Raw genomic sequence first — 19,703 nt, forward strand, 5'->3', positions numbered from 1 at the left:
TAAATGTAAAAACAACATGGACGCTACCAAGAAGGTGTGCTGTATTTCATTGCTCAACAAGTTGATAGCTCTTTCCAGTATTTGCATGACAACAAAGAGCAAAGGAAACAGATCAGGTGAGCCATGAAATATGATCAGGAAAGTAATTTTTTCCGATTATTCCGGCAGCACATGAATGCTGCACAAACACCCATCTCATAATGTTATAAAAGGGTACATTTATTTATGTATACACTCCAGAATTTAATGGGTTCTTCCTTGGCCCATGCTACACCCTTTCATTACAGTTTCAGGAAAATCGGGCCAGAAATTTTTCCCTATTCCACTGATCCGAAAAAATAACCTCCTTGGCAGAAGTGCTTACAGCTTACATTATCCAAAACTGAGACTTAGAGTATGAGATTTTTTTAAGGAGCATTACACAGGGACATAAGGAATTAGGACAAAGTGGGAATGCTTTACTCAAATGGTAATAAAAGACAATACTACCTGAAGAACGGAAGAAAGAAAGACCCTGGCTGTAGTTAATCATTCACAGTCTGTCATTCCCGAGCACCAGGGAGGGAGTTTGGGTGGAGTATCCCACTTTATTGATTTTAATTCCATTAATACCTTATGACCGGCTGCTTGGCAGACTCTCCCAGGCCTGAGCCCATGCACGTCTGTTTTCATAGTGGATTTGATTGGGCTTCCTTATCGGCTGGCAGCAGGCAGGAAAAGGGCCCGGAGACGGCCAAAGATCCACCGCCCTGGCAGCCAGGCTGCATGTTTGAAACAACAAGCTTCAGATCAAACATGATTAGTGTGGGCTACCAACTCAACTGTTCCATGTATGAACACTGTGTATGAGATCACTTCTCTGTATTGTGTGTGTGTGTGTGTGTGTGTGTGTGAGAGAGAGAGAGCGAGAGAGAGAGAGGGAGTGGGTGTGTGAGTGTAACTGAGGGAGGGCTACCCCTTACTTTACTGGCACCTGATGCATGATTCACTCACAGCAATCAACAGATGCATATGAATGAATGTAACCAGGCCCTCCCTTTTGTATTTGCATTAATGCATTTCTACTATTCCTCCTTCCTGCAGCGACCAAATATCCAGCCATTAAGGCTTTGCGTCTGTGCGTAAATGCATTGCGCGCCGTATAATACCTCAATGTCTGCCATTTTTTAACTTTGAATTATTGTTGGTTTTTTTGTCACCTGCACGATCAAAGCCAGTGAGATACCGCCATCAGTGACATGCCTTGCCTTCGCCCTGCGTCCTTGTCCACTTGCTCTGGCTCCAGCAATGTTGCCTCTCGTTTTTCTGGTTGCGTGGAAACTAAAAGGCTGCACTGAGCAAAGCCCTGAACTGTAGGAGCATTTCCAGTGGCGCGTCGTGGTTGCCAGAGCGGCTCTCAGCACAAGTTTAACGAGCTGCAAGAGGACCTGATGGAAGCGAACCAAAATATTGAGCGAATCGCTTTGCGGGGAGCGCTCTGATCTGCTGGAACCATTTCATTGTTGGACACTTGCTGAGAAAACATCATGAAAAGGAGAGGGAAAGCGGCAAAGACGTGAGTGTGCGTTTTCTTTATGACATGCATTTACACGTTTCTTAACCCGTAAAATAGCAAGTGTTTTGCAGTTTTTACGTGTGTTTTGTTAATGGGATTTTCGCTGGAAACATGCACTTGATGCTGCAGGCTAAAACAGAATGAAAGACAAACTTAACAGGGTATCAGCTCCCGCGAAGCATCGCCTTTATCTCCTCTCCCTTCAGTTAATTTTCCACCAGATACTCGTTGCTTATAAGTAGAATTTAAATTTTTAACCCGGGAACTGATACTTAACCCACTGTTGCACTTTAATTTTGCATGTTAAATGCCCTCAGCATGTAGTGTTATAATATGAATAAACTAATTACATCAGTTTTGTTTTAGTATTGTAGTTTATGTTGAGGATATTCAATCTGGAAGATATATTTAAACTGACTATGATATTAAAATTGTATTAATCTCTGAACATGCTGTACATTAAATGCCATTGCACTATCTAAAGAGCTGTGTCGGTTAACTCACCAAGATTATTCTACTGGGGGGAAATGGGCTTCATGAAATCTGCCTAGTGCAATACTGTGCTCTAAGAAACAAGAAAAAGCATCTCTAGTAATTGAGATTGGCATTAAGTGAGGGAACAGGAGTGGATGAATGCTAAAAGCATTAAAATATAATTACAGTTGCATTAAAAGTCTGTGTTTCAAGTGAGAGATGTCAAGGATGTTTTATTTTCCTGTTTCCCTTTCTGTCATCCACACACACCCCCATTGATAACTAGAAGCCAGCAGCTTATTTACCTCTCATACAATTGCAGCTGAGTGTGATGCCATAAAGAGGTCAGATTCACACATGAAAAACTTAAAAAAAATTAACATATCACATGTGTTGCATTTGAACCCCCCTCATTTTAGGGTTTGAGTCCAAATGACTGCTCCTCATATAATTGGTGCTGGAGACTTGTCAGTGCAGCACTGGTGCTGTGAATTTATGAAGTGAGAGAATGACCTTTGCCGGCAGGAGCAGTGTATTTATTGTTTAAATTAAAAGCAGGAGGGTTGTTCATCACTGAAGGAGGCAATGACTTTTGGAACGCAGATGAAGACCTCGCCAGATTTAGGAGCCAACTGATTTATTTAATTTACTTTATATGGCTGTAAGATGGGTTATGTCGGTTATAAGGGGATAGAACAAGAGTACAATGTGATTTCAGCAAGTGATGTCTTTGAGAAACATGTTTTAGTTGGATCATCTTTGGGAACGGGTTCTCCATACGTGAAGCAACCAAACTTGCATTCTTTATAATGGCCAGCAGGGGGGCGACTCCACTGGTTGCAATAGAAGTCAGATTGTATTAAAGTCAAGAGGAAACTACTACTTCTCACTTGTTTTATTACCTCATAAAACATTCTTATAATGAGTTTGTGGTCTCAGTCACTAATTTTAAGTCTTCTTTAATACAATACAATGTTTATTTTGGTCTCATTTAGCTTAAAATAGACGATATAGAAGGTTACGTTTAAGGGCGACGATACCTTATGATTAACAGGTGGATACCACAGCGCACGGTGTGTTTTTATCTTTATACTTTACCTGTTCACAGTTTGTTTTCAGTTCATGAAAGTTAATTGTAACATTTCGGTCGCCTAAAATAGCTACTAAAATACATTTGAATTAATTTTGAATCAGCATACACCTTGCTTACAAGACTAGCCTGCTAGCACTAGTGTCGACTAATAAATTTGCGCCGTCTTCCCCCAACTCCAACCTATCATCCAAATATGGTAATTTCTGGTTCCAAAAAAAACAAGATGGCAACAGCCAAAATACCAAGCACAAGGCTTTAAAATAGTAGTACTGAAACCAATGGATGACATCATGGTAACTATTTCCACTTCTTTTAAACAGTCTATGGCCCTCTCCTGCCACTTATTAGGTATACACCCTCCCCTTTCTGTTTATGTCATCCACTTCTCTCCTTTCTCTTCCACTGCCAGTTTTCTTCATCAGCTGTCCCTGTGACTGACTAACATTTGCCCCTTTCCTCGATATCTCATTAGCGTCAGGCACTGTTCTCTGTCTTGTTATTGTCTAATGTTACCCCCTCTCCTCAAATCCTATTGATATCATTCTTTCTCTTCCAACCCTGTGCTTATGTGTCCAATTTCCCTTCCTTGCCCACATGCTTTCTCCTCCTCCGTCACCAGCCTTCTGCTCCTGCTCCCCCATTATCTCTCAGCAAAATACCAGGCTGGCATGCTGTGTGACAAGAAAAGTACACCCTTTACAGGAGCATAACCCTACCCGTTTAGTTAAGGAAAGACATTTATTTCCTCGGGTGTTAATCTGCAACTGTCATGCTATTTTACTTTCTGTTAAGACGTGCGGAGGGAAATCCTTTGGAAGTTGCTTTGCTTTAATGAAGATGTATGGATAAATATCTGATGTCTAAGGGAGGCAAATACAGCAGTCAGAGCTTCTTAACAGGAGAGACTTCATCTGTGCTTTGCTCTGGTGCATCAGCCTCCATCTCCCCCTCATTATTGCAATTGTCTGGCAGGCATCTGTAAAACTGCCGTAACACAATGAGTGTTATTAGCTGTGTCTCGTAGACAAGTCATCTGTCCCCTTTAACACACACATACACACCACCGTTGCCACTACACTCTGTCCTCTACCCCCCAACGTCATGTGATACTTCGAGGTACTTAGAGATCGATTTCATTTTTTAATCTTGGTAAGTGGATCTTGCCCAGTCTCCAGCCATTTTGAAGAAATTAAGAAGTCAGGGTTGAACTCTGTGGTTCTTTTTTGTCTCAAAGAAGACAGGCCATCACATTGTCTGTTTTGTTGGCCTTGGTGCTGTTTATAGCATTAGCATTTACCCCGACAAAAGGATTGGGTAGCCAACACTGGTGCTACACTGACTTAAGGAGTTTTTCCTTAAGAGGATTAGTAACAGGAGAGGACATAGCCCTGATCAGCTATTAATGAAGTGTGTCAGGGTGGGTAGACTTGCTATTTTCAAAGGCTTACATCCAAAATATAAAGTGTAATTTACTGGACACAGAGACAAGCTTTAACCTCTGTGTTACTTGCACTCCTGGCTAAATGACCTTATGGACTTGTGACTGCATAGGATGACAGACATCAAACAACAGCATTCTCGGTGGTCATTTTTAATAAAATTGTTGCATTTGAATGGCAGCTATAGTTGTAGAAAGAACATTTTGTTCCTCATGGTGTCACATCACTATGTTAATGCCAGTGCCTGTGTACTGAAATAGCCCTGCACTGCAGGGATGTCAATTATAAAGGAGTCACAGTGACACCAAAGGATTTTCGTTGCTTGTTTATTGCGTTGGTATGAAGGGAATGCTTGATCCTTTGACTTTCCTGGAAATATAACAGAAGTTCTGTTGTTTCTGGCCACAACCACAAGCCTTGCAGCATTCCCGCTGCTTCCTCAATGCAATTAGAAAAGCTACAGTAACCTTCAATTTCTGCGTTAGATAACATTGTTAATCACCCATGTTTTGCCTGAGAAAACTGTTTCACACTACATTTTGCACACCAATGCCAATGTGACTTTCTGTTGTTTTTATGTCATAGGCTCAACAGCTACTGGGGAGGTTGATGTGGACTTCGCCTCCTGCGCCCAGGTGGTGCTTCCTGGAGCATGCCCGTATCCCACGATGTCCCTACCTGCAGACTGGTTGCTGCGCCACTCAGTGGTCATGTGTTTGCTGCTCCACAGCCTGGTGCTAATGACCTTCTGCTTCCACCACGCTGCCACCAGTTGCTCCAAGAGCTGCTACTGCTCTGAGAGCGAGCTCGGTGGCAAGACGGTGCGCTGCAGCAATTTGCAGCTCACAGAGATCCCCCAGGATATCCCCAATGACACACAACGCGTCTACCTGGACTTCAACCTCTTCACTACAGTACCAGCTAATGCTTTTGCAGGTTTGCCCCATCTGGTTGAGCTGGATCTATCACACAATGAACTAAGCCAGTTAGAACCAGGGGCATTCAGAGGCCTGGGCTCCTCACTGCGTTTCCTAGACCTTTCTTCTAATAAGTTAGTCAACTTTAACGCTGAGGCCTTCGAGGGCCTGCGGTCTCGCGCCAACCTGACAAACAATCCGTGGCATTGTGACTGCAACATGCAGATGGCCATGTCCCGTGTGGACCTGGAGCCTGCGTCGCTGACGGGCATTGTGTGCCAGACTTCAGAGCCAGAGGAAATAGGAGTTCAAGGACTTGCCTTCCTGTTGGCACCAGACATAGACCTATGTGTGGTGATGAAGAGGACTACAGATGTGGCCATGCTGGTCGTCATGTTTGGCTGGTTCACCATGGTCATCTCATACCTGGTCTACTATGTCAGGGCTAATCAGGAGGACGCCCGCAGGCACCTGGAGTATCTCAAGTCGTTGCCAAGCAGGCAAGGCAAGTCAGAGGAGTCTTCCACAATTAGTACTGTGGTATAGGGCTGACGGAGCTACAAGTGGGACAAAACACCAAACAAGATGGAGCTACTACTACACGGTCATGATCAGCCTCAGATGGTTTTGCTCAGCTGTTGTCACGGAGCCAACATGGGCAGTAAGACGTGTGCATCTGCACAAGTAAACCAGGTCGATGCAACCTAGCCCAGATGAATAATTCATCTTTAAGCTACCCATTAGGAGTTTTTGTTGACTGGCTGAGTTGATAGTTTAGTCTGTGCGCTAAGGGAGTAAAAGCGGCTCATGTTTTTGACGAACTCCAAATATGGGATACAAATGGGATTTATCCAGTGGTGCATGCACCTAGATGCACCTCGCTTGCAAACAGACAATTACGGAGACGACGTCAAACATCAATATGGACAATAAGAAAACGCTAGAATGGGGAACTCCATGTACAACTGTTTTCCATTAAAACCCTTACGGTATTCACCAGTATATTCAAAGTAAAAGGATGTTTTCCAATTAAATTGTTGTTTTTTGGGGTTTGTGTTGCTGAATGCAGTCAACTGTCTCAAAAACAAAAAAAAACATACAGTATTTAGAATCTAAATTGCTCTTTAACTAATGCACATTCAGCTCACTGTCAGATCACTGCGTGAGGAAACCATGAGTTATTCTGTGATGTTTTTGATCGTAGCTATTGTACCAGAGCTCCATATTGATGAAAACGGCTGCTATAGCTTACCTCTATATCCAATAGGATTGCTAAATGATTTATACATCACAGCTACACTACACAGACAGAGTCCACATCCGTTTTTTGAAAGTTAAAGTCCATTTGATAAATGCATGCATGGAATTGTGTGAGGAGGGAACAAAACTCAATGTTCCACATCCTACAAAAAGCGCTGGAATTAATCCTCGGCATAATTTGCTAATCTTTAGTCACACGCCAATAGACCTTTATGCAATATCATACAACTGTCAGACAAGGTTGATGTGAGAAGCAGAGAATTGGAGGTTACTGCAGTTCAGTTGTCATGAAATAGAAAGAGAGGGAGACTTGCAGTTGAAACCAGGACATGATTTTCATATTCTGGTAGGACAGGGCCTTCAGCAAACACCCTTTCACCCAGCTTAATTAATATAACCCAGAGGAATCCTTCATGATCATACCAGGTTATATAGACAGAGCCTTTGCTTCTGTGCTGTTTTTCATTCTCTCTCATGACTTGAAAAGCACCCAGGGTGCTTCTGGGAGCCATACTGTCTGATGTGGTTACTCCTATGGGTTTTCCCAAACAGCATTTATGGGGCTATGACCTCTTGGTTCATTTAAAAGAGCTTCAAGGGATGCAAATCTCCTATTTCACCAGACTGTTGCAAAGAGGAAGTTGCATTTGTGTCTCTTCTGATGAAATCGTCAATACAAAACTGAGACTACAATAAGGGAAATGTATTTAACCAGAGGCGTAATTTAATCCACATCAGACTGTGCTCTGAGATATGCTCCTGTCTGTCCCACAGAACACGGTAAGAATAACCCAGCGCAGTGTTGAATAATGAAATTTGAGGTTTAAGTTGTGGGAAATGGTTTGTCAACAAGGATTTCCCTGTGTCAGACACACACACATGCCCGTAGAGCAGAGAAGGACCAATAAAGGATTTATGATCGCTGTAAAACACAAGTCTGGGAATGCACCCATCATCTTGTGCGACCCAGTTCTTGAGGAGAAATTAAGGGAGAGTGCCACAGGGGATCAACTGGCCCCCTTCTCTGCTGCCTGGCCTACCCTGGATTGGATAAAGCACTTTCCAAATACCCTTAGGGCTGCTCCGAGGGTCAGGAGTACTCACAGTGGCAGCCAAAGTTGGTTCCACCTCATCGTCAGACTCCTTTACTCTGTGTGGATTAGGCAAGGTGGCGCCTGGGTGGAGCATCCAGAAGGCAGGACACGATGGTGATTACACCGCAGTCACATAGACAGGTTTGCAATTAGGTCATAAACAATGAAGTCTCGCCATTCTTTCAATTTTGTGTGACAAATTTAGTGTTGCCCCTTACAGATAGAAGCCATTTTCTGGTTAATTACCCTTCTTCTTTACTCTCTGATGTCAGTTTTCTTCCAGTTTGGCAGGCTAAAGTTCTTTTAATGTCCGACAAATCAGTGTCGTAGTCAGTCTTTTCCACCAAGTGGCGCTTTGGCCTTAACGTTTTCTTTGAAATTCGTCCATCTACTATTTCCCATGTCACAGAAAGCACTAAAAGAGAATCTTGTATTTTGGATATGACTGTCATACTGTCAGTGTGAAGGTGTTTTTGTTCTGGTGCTTTGCACAGCTCTTTACCTGCCCATCAGGCTACCTACTCCCATCCCTGATTCTCTGAAGCTCTGTGTAAAATGTACAATGTAAATCTTTCTTGTGATCTTGGAACATCTACTGTCAACTTTGCTGCTATCGTTATCCTGAAGCTGGTCAAGCAGCCTTTTAGCTAGTGACTCAGGTTGGTTAAAACAAGTAGTTTTTATCAAGAAAAAGAATATAAATATTGAGCATAATAAGAAAAACATCAACACCATCAGCCCATTCTAGATCATTTTTACCAAAATAATCCATCTTTAAACTGCCCAATTGAGCAGAAAATCACAGGATTTAGCAACATTTCTTGGGTCCCTACATGCTTAACAGCATCCATGCTCCATAGTTTCTATTAACAGGTTGAGTTTGTTTTACAGAAAACAATGATATTGATCTTGACAGAGTTAATCTTAAGGAAGCCCAGGTACAGCCTCCCATGACGAGCAGGAGGTTCAACAGTACTGAAAAATAGATGGTAAGCCTCTCTCTCTGACATTTCCTGCCACACACACACACACACACACACACACACACACACACAAACACACACACAGCTGCCTCCTTGGCTCTTTCCTCTGATAACAGACTCATGGTGGCTTTGAAACCAGCCACTGTTAAGGGAGGCTCACCACAAGAGGAGAACAACATTAAACTAGTAACTCGACATGTGTGGCTCTATGTTTTCGTTCAGTTAATATACGCAAGTCTGCTCATCCTTTTGTTCACCTGTATGTACGACAGGTGTGTGTGCATGGCGGGAGTGAGGGTACCGGTAATGTAACACCCCTGTTCCCCAGCACACATAAATGTCACTGAGGTTAATTTAAATTTCAGGCCAGCTCGGCTTGCCCCGCCTGCTACCTTAGACATGTTACACTGGTGTGAGCATTACAACTGCTGGGTAATGGGACACAAAGTGGGGGATAAGGTAACGCACCCAATCCCTCGGAGAGCAGCTCTGTTTGGGGTTAGGTTGCAGATGAAAATGTTTCCAGGCTCCGAGATCAGATGGGGTCTCCCAGCGAGGGCCTATTGTGTGGCCTGATTTTCTCTTTCAGTCCAAAAAAAGAAGCTAAGTGACACCCAAGATGCACTGTCAGCACATCAATATTGACACCCTTGGCAATAATCTGCGCTGATCTCCTTCTCTTGGTTTTCTCCGTGGGCTTGGGGGTGTGTGGATTTGGACGGGAGAAAGAGACAACCAGAGCTGTTTCAGGAAAAAACAGTTTCATGGTCCTTACTTTTCATTTTGTGCAACACAGCTCCCCCTGTTGCGGAATGTGTGTAAGTGTGGGGAAAATAAATCTGGATTAAATTAAGTTAATTTATTTAAGTCAAATGTGTTTTTGCACATTTAAGAAATGTACATCAGCACACAGTACACACTACACAAACACAGAAACAAAAACACACAGTAATAGCAGCGAACAATAGTGCTTTATTAAAAAGAGTATCTGGAGCATTGGAAGATCAAGTGGCCCAAGTGGCAAATACCCCTTTTCGACCAAGGCAGTTCCAGGGCGGTGCTGAATCTCGATCCAGTTCCTTGCTCTTTGACAGCCAAATAACAGGCTCTCAGTCAGGAAAAACGCTTTCCAGAGCAGCACCAACACTGCTGGTCTCGAACCACAAACCACTTACATCACAGGCTGGGGGTAGGATTATCGTGACCAACAAGACCAACTAAAACTTGTATCATTACTTTGATCTGTTTAACTGCAATGTGATTCATACGGGCTAATGTTAGCAGGCTAGCATTAGCTTACAACAAAGGCTAGCACCAACATCTTACGTTCAGTTTTAATAAGAACATAATAGCCGTCCATAGCTTTCAAGCACAAATGTGTTGTACCAGTCGTGTTTGGAAGCCAATGTAGACTCAAAGCCATGAGCAACATTTCATTAGCCTCATTGAAGGTCATATTTTGGCCAAGTTGAGAAATCTGTGTAGCTCTACTCTCCTTACACTGCTGATTCACCATGCATCATTGACTAAATATGACAATTATGCTATGGGGCTAACGATTTGTAAAGAGAGTAGTCTGCCATTGTTGTTATTATATGTCCAGAGAAAGGAGACGAATACAGACACAGTGGCATAATTGCGTGACTCTCCAGCACGTGGAATAGCAAAGAGGTTCTGAGAAGGTTCGCTAGTTGAACAAACTGTGAACCAGCACCAGCCCAGCACAAGAACTAGGTTCGCATTGGTTGAAAGAGGGCAAACTGAGCTTGAGGCCCTGATGAGGCCCCATACAACTGATCCTGCAACCCCCTTTATACTGGGAATCCCAGGAACCAGTTAGAATACTATTTGTCTACTGGTATTCTGTGAGTTTGTTTGTCAAACTCAATTCAAAACATTGAAACTTAACACAAAGATGCAGATATCATGCATTTGTGGAATTCCTGCCATTGGCCTGGCACAAATAACACAAATATCACATCTACTGTTATATCTTTACATTTATATATCTGATGTGAACATGCCATAAGACAGCCTTGGTTGAGCATAATAATCCACATAACAGCATTTCAGTGAGTGCAAAGAACGAGGGTACACATACTGTATACTGGTATTACAGTATGTGTAATACGACAATATGGAAAATGTAATGTCAAAATGCCAGACAATAATGTACGTGTGGTTACTTCAGCTAATACTCAGTAAATGGATATAATAAATGCACTATGGACATTAATGGCTGATTATAGTTATATTATGCATAGCTAAAGCTCAGGAGGTGAAATGGCAAAAATGTGAGTGATGACAGGTTTAATGAACGTTCTATACAAAATGGCATGTGCATATATAACTACTGTACAGTACATGGATATTTATCTTTAGAATTACCCAATGGACAATGAATCAATCTAGATTCAGAGACACGACCTACTAACTAGTATGACATGAATTTAATGTAGGACAAGATTCTCGGCCTGGATATACCCTCAGGGATTCATTGTCTTTTGTCAAATGTCTGTAAAAGAAGACTGGGAACATGAAGAACGCATTCTCATGAAGTGTTTAAACCGGAATATATTGTAAGAATATGCATGAGCCGTGCAATGTGAAATTCAGCTGATAAAGATGTCTGTTATCTGAGTCAGATTTTTTTTCTTTACTGGAATTACAAGTCATCGTAGTGTTAGTTATGAAATTACTTCCTAAGAAATATGTATCCTGTCTAAACTGACAGTTGACTGACAGACAGTTGATTTAAAAAGCATTTTGCAGTTGTTCGGTACCATCATTTTTCTAGAAAACAGCTCAGCTTTACTCACACTTGTGAAACACACTATGTGAAATCACATGAATAGATAGCTTCAAAGGACACCTAATCTAGATATCCTCCTGTATGTGAGTGTCAGTTATCTCAAACTTTCCTGATTTGGAAAAAAAGAGGGAAACAACATTAACTATCAGTTTATGATATCAGTTTTCTTTGAATGAGTTTTTATTTTTACAACTTAATTGGAAAAATCAGAAGCATTCAGTGTTTGTCAGGTGGGAACACATATGGTATTTCTGCGCCAGAGGGCAAATGTGTCTCCTCACCAAATTGATGTTCTGCATTAACGCTAATGTTAAGCTGAATTAATGCCAATTCCTTTAGGCCAAATGCTTTTAAAACTAAAGATTTATGTTTATTAACAATATTAATCTTTCCATAGCAGAAAACATTCAATATGAATACCTTTTATGAACATAAGAAGTGGTCTCAGGACGAAGCATCAACCTTAAAACATTAATATATACTGAGTAAATTTACGGCCATCACTAGGATTTCTAATCCCAGGTCCTTTAAAGAGACAGTTAATAATAATATTAATAATAATAATAATAATAATAATAATAATAATAATAATAATAATAATAAAGTTAATATTATTCCTGTAACCTTTAGTGCTACATATCAATCTAGACTGTTTTGGTGTGAGTTGCAGAGTGTTGGAGATATCAGCCATAAAGATATCTGCCTTCTCTCTAATGTAATTGGAGTAGATGGCACTTTGCTTGTGTTGCTCAAAAAACACTTTTGACCTTTTTATGAGCAGTTTCCTGTAGGAAAAATGTTCTTTCTAACCAACCAGCAACCGTATCGCTGCAGAGAAAGAAGCTTACATCTACGAGATAATGGGGCCCTTCTCGGTTGAGCTGTAAGCTAGCTCAGGTGCGCTAACAGTTTCAAACTATTCCTTCTGCTTGATAGGGTTGGCAGGCTAAGTTTGGTAACCTCCATGGTCTACAAACATATGCAACATATGAAATCTAATAGAAACCTATTCATTTGAATGATAATGTAACAACAAAGCATCCAAGTGCATGTATTTAAGGGTTAAAAAGGCAGAACATGCTTTTCTGCCGAGCTAATGGTGAGCTACGCATTGTTCCACCGCTACAACCAAATAGTGTTTCCAACTGGGTCACTGACGGGGCCATAGAGCGAGGCCTCAGCAGTGAATAATGCCCTCCTTTCATGTGCAGGATTGATTGGAGATCAGACCAGTGTGGATTTCAGGGATCAGATTTGACGGCTTCACTTCACAGCCAATCAAGCATGGCCAGATGTAACATAGCTACACCGACTGATCAAGGGGCCTCGTGTCAGAGCATGAAGCAAACTGATCTGTTACAATAGAGGCACAGGATTGACCTATGAGGTGATTACATAACTCTCACCACATGTATATGTCAGGATTTTACAAGTTTGAAATGTATATACAGAAGACCCTTCGCTCCTACAGCCATCAGGCTGTCTCATTCTTCCAGAGATTCAACCAGACTAACTGAATTTACCCTCGGGGATAAATAAAGTAATTTTGAAATGATTTGATTTGATTGATGTAGTGATTTAAGGGATAACTTGAGCTGGTAAAATAATGGTTTGAAAATTTGGGAAATGAGCTAATTACTTTTTTGCAGAGATCAATCAAATCAAAAATCAATCAAATCAAAATTACTTTATTTATCCCCAAGGGGGAATTCTGTTAGTCTGGTAGAATCTCTTGGAGAATGAGACAGCCTGATGGCTGTAGGAGAGAAGGATCTTTTGAATCTCTCCATCCTGCAACGGAGAGAGAGGAGCCGTCCACTGCAGTTTTTTTGGTCCATAAAGGTTTTGTGTAGCGGATGATCTGGGTATTTCAGGATGGCCTCGAACATCTTGACAGTGCATCTCTCCACCATGAGAAGATCGATACGAGCTAGCAAGCTTAGCTTAGCATAAAGACGGGAAACAGCTAGCCTGGCCCTGGTTTCAGAGACTTGTTTTTTTTTGCACGATGTATAAAATAATTACCTTTAAGGAGAAGAAACATGTCAAGTGCCGCCGCTAGCACCAACAGGAAGCATTGCCATCATCTTTACAGTGATGGGATTGTGCGTCATCTAGCTGGGGATACTTCTCTTAGTTTCAAAAGTTTATTCCCTCATCTGTTCTTTAATAAACGAGCGACAGTAAGTGGTGAGGAGTAGAAGAGGAGGAGTTGGTATGTTAGTCAGGATGTAACCTACAATTAAGTGGGTGGAAAAAACACATTTTTTTAAGGCTACTGCAGCCAGTGTGGGGGTTAACATAGAAAATTAAAGGGGCATCTGTGTTGATATGCTGTTATGGAGCAGGATTTTGGACTGATATTGACCACGACCCAGACTAATTTATTCCCCGTTTCAAGACTTTATGCTAAGCTAAGCTAAGCTAAACAACTGCTGGCTGTAGCTTTGTACAGACACTGGTCTAGGTGTAAAGATAAATAACCCTCTAGCCTCTTGCCTGGAAACTTTAAACTCTTTCAGTTTTTAAATGGATCAAACAAACAAAATTTCACATGCAAATTAGCCAGCCTAGCTGTTGCAGTCTTCATGCTTAGCTAAACCAAGCCTCTCCTGACAGTAGGTTCATCTTTAAAGTAGTATCGATTTCCTCATCTCACTCTCGGCAAGAAAGCAACAGAGTGGTTGTTATTTTACAATATGCATTAGCCAGTACTCCAGGCAACAGGTGTGTATTTTCTGTAGGACATTTTTTTTTCTTCTTCTTTTTAAAATGACAAATTCCTTCCACGGTGCTCTTTTAAATAACTAGAAGCAAGAATTTGTAGCCTACATAAGTGATAACATCTGAATATTTTCACAGATTCACAGAGTAGAAAAGTGGCATTAAAAACATTAAAGCATGTAAACATGTTCTAGTAAAAACCGAAAATACAAGTTTAAACCTAAAAAAATTAACATAATATATCCCCTATAAGGTAAGTATCAACTGAAACCACATTTGTATCGTATAAATTACATTGATAAAACAGTTTCTAAAATCTTCACTGCAATTTATGTTCACTTTGTCTGCACTTTGACCTTTGAGATATTTGAAAGTAATACAAACAAAATACTTTTTGCAGAGTCACCACGCAGCTTAGGTGTAATGTGTAAAACACATAATGCCACCAGATGGCACTCCTGCCTCAAGCCTTTCTTTTTTCAATGGCCAACATACTGCAACTGTACATAAAGTCAGGTGAACCCATCACCTGTCTCATTTCTGCAACAGGTGCCACAATTGAATTTTTAAAATACTTTATTGTCTCGTACCTAAGTATGCTATAAAAGCTGGAGTAACTGTAGCAAACCAAATTTCCTTTCGGGGATCAATAACGTAGTTCTGATTCTGAATTTAAACATTTTTCTAGATTATTTTTGCTTTTTGTTTCAAGTCAGACAAACAGGGAAAAACAGCCACGTGTGTACATGTCAGATGTAAAAATTCCCAATCTATTTATGGAAAGGTAAAAGAAAAATCACAATGGACCAAAAACACGAGGGATGACCACAAACATCATAAGAGAAGAAAAGATTCCTCCTCCCAAAAAAACCTAGATTTCAGAAACAATTGTGATGTAAACATTTTAAAACTTTCAATTTCCATTTCTCTCTTTCTGCTGTCAGAGGAAATACCTGTTTCCTCTTGACCTCTCTGTATGTGACTTCAAGATAGTTTTGTGTAACTGGTTGGACTCATACTTAAACTTTTGTGACATCAATGAATGAATTCCAGTTTAGTTCCCAAATGAAACTTTTGAATTGTGTTACTTTGGAGGCTTATGTTGAAAATGTAATTGCATAATAGGAAGTAGACATAGTCATCTACAACTGCTTTCACACTTAAAAAAAAGAAAGAAGGTAAAAGTATCCCTCTATTGTAGCTTCCTTTTAACATTTTAGAAATAAAAATCAGTTCACCTTTAAGTAAATCAAAAGTTCATGTTTTTTATTTATTATTTTATTTTTTAATTATGTCACGTTAAGTAATTGAATAGAATAAATGGACTGCACTTATAATTTGTGGCTGATTTTGTTGGGGAAAAATGCAATTAAAAATAAAGGGTTTACTATCATTAAGAGACCCAAAATGTTAATTTAATTAACCATTAAATGATTAATTTACTATGTTATATTAGGTAATCCATGTTGGATTTTGTTTGAAAAAATGCTATTAAAAATAAAAGTTTACTATCAAATTGAGAGCCGAATCGTTAATTTAATTAACCATTAAATAATTAATTTTCTATGTTATGTCAAGTAATTTGTGGTGGATTTTGTTTGAAAAAAATATAACAATTACCACAATTTGGTTACAGTTTGCCTCCTGAAAAAAAATGACAAGGAATCAAAATGTGTTCAAATTACATGGAAATCAGTCATAGTGAGATTTCTTCAGATGAACCAAAATTGGGAAACCCCTTCATGGGCCTGCTATATATAAGTACTATGGATAGTGATCAATGCTTAAAGACATTCCTCAACACAGGCCATGAACATCCTGATTGGTGAGTAGTTGTGAGGTAATACTTGTAAAATGCTGCTTTCTCTTCCTCTCCTGACCATCTCCAGACACAGCAAAGACTCTGTAGGAAGTACGGGCGACTGAGCGTGTTTGGCTCATCTATTAACTTCAAGATTACTTTGGAAACATCTGGACTTGTTTTAAGGAGTAAATTTAAAAATTTTAATTTAAGTACATTGTATATTTAATATAAGTTTAGACTACTTAAAGTGTCACATTGGCTATGTTTAAGGGCTGGAGTCACTTTTGGCTTAGGTTTCACATTACACTGACTACTCTGAAGTCATGCAGCTATTTAGCCTGAGGGGGGGCATGTTCAGTGCTGCAGCACAGAGGAGCTGCTGAGGAGAGAGCCAGGCTTTGTTCTGCCTCCGTCTCTCACACTTGGTTGTACAAAGGGGATTGTTTTTGACTCATCGACGGTTTTTTTTTCTTCTCCTCTTGCAGTTTTCGCCATTGCCTGCCACATGGCGACCTTCGCCCGCAGCGCACCTCTGCCGGAGAGGAGCACACTTGTTGAGGGGGCGCAGTTTCAGGAGATCGTGCAGAGGAGCCGCACGTTGGTAGAAAAGATCCTGCAATCCATTCCCGACGCGCACAAATCCTGCATTACAACAGAGGTGAGACACAGCATTCGCGTGCCGCTTTTCCTTTAGTTTCGCTCTGGTTTGACGTGTTTTCGGTTAAAGCTGCTGCGGCGGATAAATCAGTGCAGGTCTGTCTATAAAAGGGCCTCTGCAGGATGAGTGAGCACTGCGGCCCTTGCACTAGTCTGATTAATGACTTCCTGTCAATTATTGTGATTGATCTGTATTAAAATACAATCAATGTGATGAATGATTAGTAGCACAGTTGAGTGGAGGAAGTATCAGATTCTACAAGTAGTAATACATCTCTATAAAAATACTCCACAACAAGTTAAACTCAAAACCTTACTTAAATATGTAATAGCAGCAAAATATGTATCGATTATGCAGTAAAATGTTCCCTGTTATTGATTTGTTGTCAATTATGTTTTTAGATTAAAATTACTGCTGCATTAATGTGTATACCATCTCACTCTCGACACTGTGGCACTTTTTAAATAGATTTTGTTTAAACATGTAAAGTGTGTTACAAATAAAATGTATTATTATTATTATTATTATTAGTAGTAGTAGTATTATATCGCATTTAGTTGCTGTAGATTTTTATGGTTGTGCTCATTTTAACTGCTTTATATATTGTTCGGAAGTTTAATATATTTTTCTTATATAATGAGGGACCCCCTTATATATGTCTCTTAGAATACTTTTTTTTTTTTTTTTACACTTCTATAGTCTTTCTACATAGAAATATATGAGACATGTATTAAACATATTTGCAGACTCTAAAATGTGTTAAATAAGAATGTAATATAGATGTAATAATTAAAATATTATTTGATCTATGACGCCTTTTGTTTAAAAATCAAATAAATTATATATGTGATCACTTAGATAAATGGAAGAGTGGCAGAGTGCCAGGGAGCCCACTAATCTACTGCAGTGCATCATATTGTATAGCTCTGTGACGATGCATTTTACAGCTGGTTTAAGAGGATATTTAAATAGTTTATTTTAAGTAAGTAGAAGAATCTGCTCAACACACAAACAAACATCCGTCAGTTCATCACAAACATTCAAATGCACATCTGGAAAAACATTTGCCTGCACTGGATAGGAAGGGGATACTGCTAATCAGCAAAGAAATTCTGGGGATCCATATCCTGCAAGAAGCCTGCCAAAACCTTCACAGTGAAGAACTGTACTTGAGTTTTAAGTACTTGTACTTGAGTATTTCCATTGCATGCCACTTAAAGCTTGCACTAAATTACATTGATTTGACATTTAATGTTACATTACTGCTCAGACAGTAAAATAAATATGATGCATCATCCACGTTACACCACCCAAATGTAAACAAAATTACCCCAACCGCTACATATTGAGTATTTCCATTGTTGTAGTACTAGTATTAACTTGAGTAAAGGATCTGGGTACTTCTGCTCTTAAAGTTTTTCTTCCTGCTGCATGCCAAGCTGCAGTTTATCCTTTCTAACATGTGTGTTATCTCTCCACTACAGACGCTGCAACTCAATTCCACAGAAAATATGAAACTTGGAATAATGGCATCCAACATTGGAATTCCTGCTGCACCTGTACTCGGAGGTGTGTCCGAAACCTTGTCTTTGGTAAGCATCTATAAGAGGAATGATTCTTTGAAATGAAATGAGGGTTGAAAAACAGATCATGTGACCAATTTGCTGGCATTTTGTCCTTTTAGGAGACCAGATTGACACGTATGACCGAGGGTCTCCAGCTGCACAGGGCCTTACTGAGCGCCGTCTCTCCTCGGCTGGAGAACAAAGACAAAGTGACCGCGCTGCTGGCTGACATCAGGGATCTTGTCGTTCAGATCAATAAGGTAGAACAAAGCGTCTAAGTCACTGTCATTCTTGGCAAATGATCCTTACTTTTAGACACTTTAATAATGTTCTTTTGCGTGCCTTGTAGATGCTGAAAATGGTCCAAGCTGAGGCCGTGGTGCAGCCCTCACCGACCCCCGCAGCGTTGCGGTTACCGGGGGAATATGAGGTTCAGGTGGCAGCACACCTGACGCTGGTGCAGCTCCAGACCTTTGGGCAGGACGTGGTCCGCAGCCTCAGGAGCCTGGACAGGAGCATTGACGAGGAGACAGAGAGCTGACCAATAGCTGCCATACTCTAAAAGCTTTTGGTCCATGTTTAAATGTGCTATTTATTTATTTGTTAAAATTAATATTTATTTTTCTAAATATATTTTTATTTATATTGTTATATTTATTTATGGAATATTTATTATGGGAATTTATTTTCTATAAAGTTTTGTATCCCTCAAATAGCTTTATTCCCATCTGTATAACATGTTTGTTTGTTTTTTAAATTAAAAAGATTATGTATCTATTTAAACAAGAATATATATCTATTTAAACAAGAATATAATATTAATTAAAAATATCTCCTTACTGTTAACAGAAGCTTTTATGAACTTTATCCATTGTTAATATTTTAGGGGATTGGGGAGTAATTATGCATTCTGTAAAATTATTGAACGTTATTTTTATTTGCTAATATTTAAAAACATGGTACTGTATGTGCATATTTTTCAATAAAAAAATAATAATCCTGAAACGTAATTGTTCCTTTTCGTCAATGACGATGCAAAATTAAATCAAGCACCGGCAGTGGGTCACGCTGAGACATGCCGTATAAAATTCCAGTGGAGCTAATACTGTAACAGAGAAGTGCAACTAAAAGTGAAATAGATGCTTTTGGGTCATTTTTTTTGCCACTCTGCCAGACATTTCCTGGAGGAAGTGTTGCAAGTGTCCGGTGACTGGTGGCTAAAAAGGAGTGGTACAAACTCCCATCTACGTAGTGTCATGTGGTAGCCTCGCTAGCATGTGATGATGATGGTGATCATCATCATCATCGTTTCCGATCACAGCGGT

The 19,703-nt window shown here is 40.1% G+C and overlaps 2 protein-coding genes across 3 annotated transcripts; both read left to right on the forward strand.

Annotated features, from left to right (window-relative positions):
* The first annotated feature begins 1,181 nt into the window (after window positions 1–1,181).
* Window positions 1,182–6,561, forward strand: lrrc3ca (leucine rich repeat containing 3Ca). Of its 2 annotated transcripts, none has more exons than XM_059324973.1 (2): window positions 1,182–1,555; window positions 5,147–6,561. In XM_059324973.1, exon 2 carries the CDS (start codon window positions 5,230–5,232, stop codon window positions 6,022–6,024), a length of 795 nt encoding a protein of 264 aa, XP_059180956.1. In that variant the 5' UTR covers window positions 1,182–1,555; window positions 5,147–5,229; the 3' UTR covers window positions 6,025–6,561. The 2 variants fall into 2 exon arrangements, with proteins under 2 accessions (XP_059180956.1, XP_059180957.1); XM_059324974.1 differs by lacking the exon at window positions 1,182–1,555 and adding an exon at window positions 1,556–1,561.
* Window positions 6,562–16,371: 9,810 nt separating this feature from the next.
* csf3a (colony stimulating factor 3 (granulocyte) a) lies at window positions 16,372–19,356 on the forward strand. Its single transcript, XM_059324986.1, has 4 exons — window positions 16,372–16,813; window positions 18,298–18,405; window positions 18,498–18,638; window positions 18,728–19,356. The coding sequence occupies exons 1-4, from the start codon at window positions 16,661–16,663 to the stop codon at window positions 18,917–18,919; spliced, it is 594 nt and encodes a 197-aa protein (XP_059180969.1). The 5' UTR covers window positions 16,372–16,660; the 3' UTR covers window positions 18,920–19,356.
* The last annotated feature ends 347 nt before the right edge of the window (window positions 19,357–19,703 follow it).

The sequence above is a fragment of the Centropristis striata genome, chromosome 21, assembly GCF_030273125.1.
Source record: "Centropristis striata isolate RG_2023a ecotype Rhode Island chromosome 21, C.striata_1.0, whole genome shotgun sequence".
In the NCBI taxonomy this organism is placed as follows: Eukaryota; Metazoa; Chordata; class Actinopteri; order Perciformes; family Serranidae; genus Centropristis; species Centropristis striata.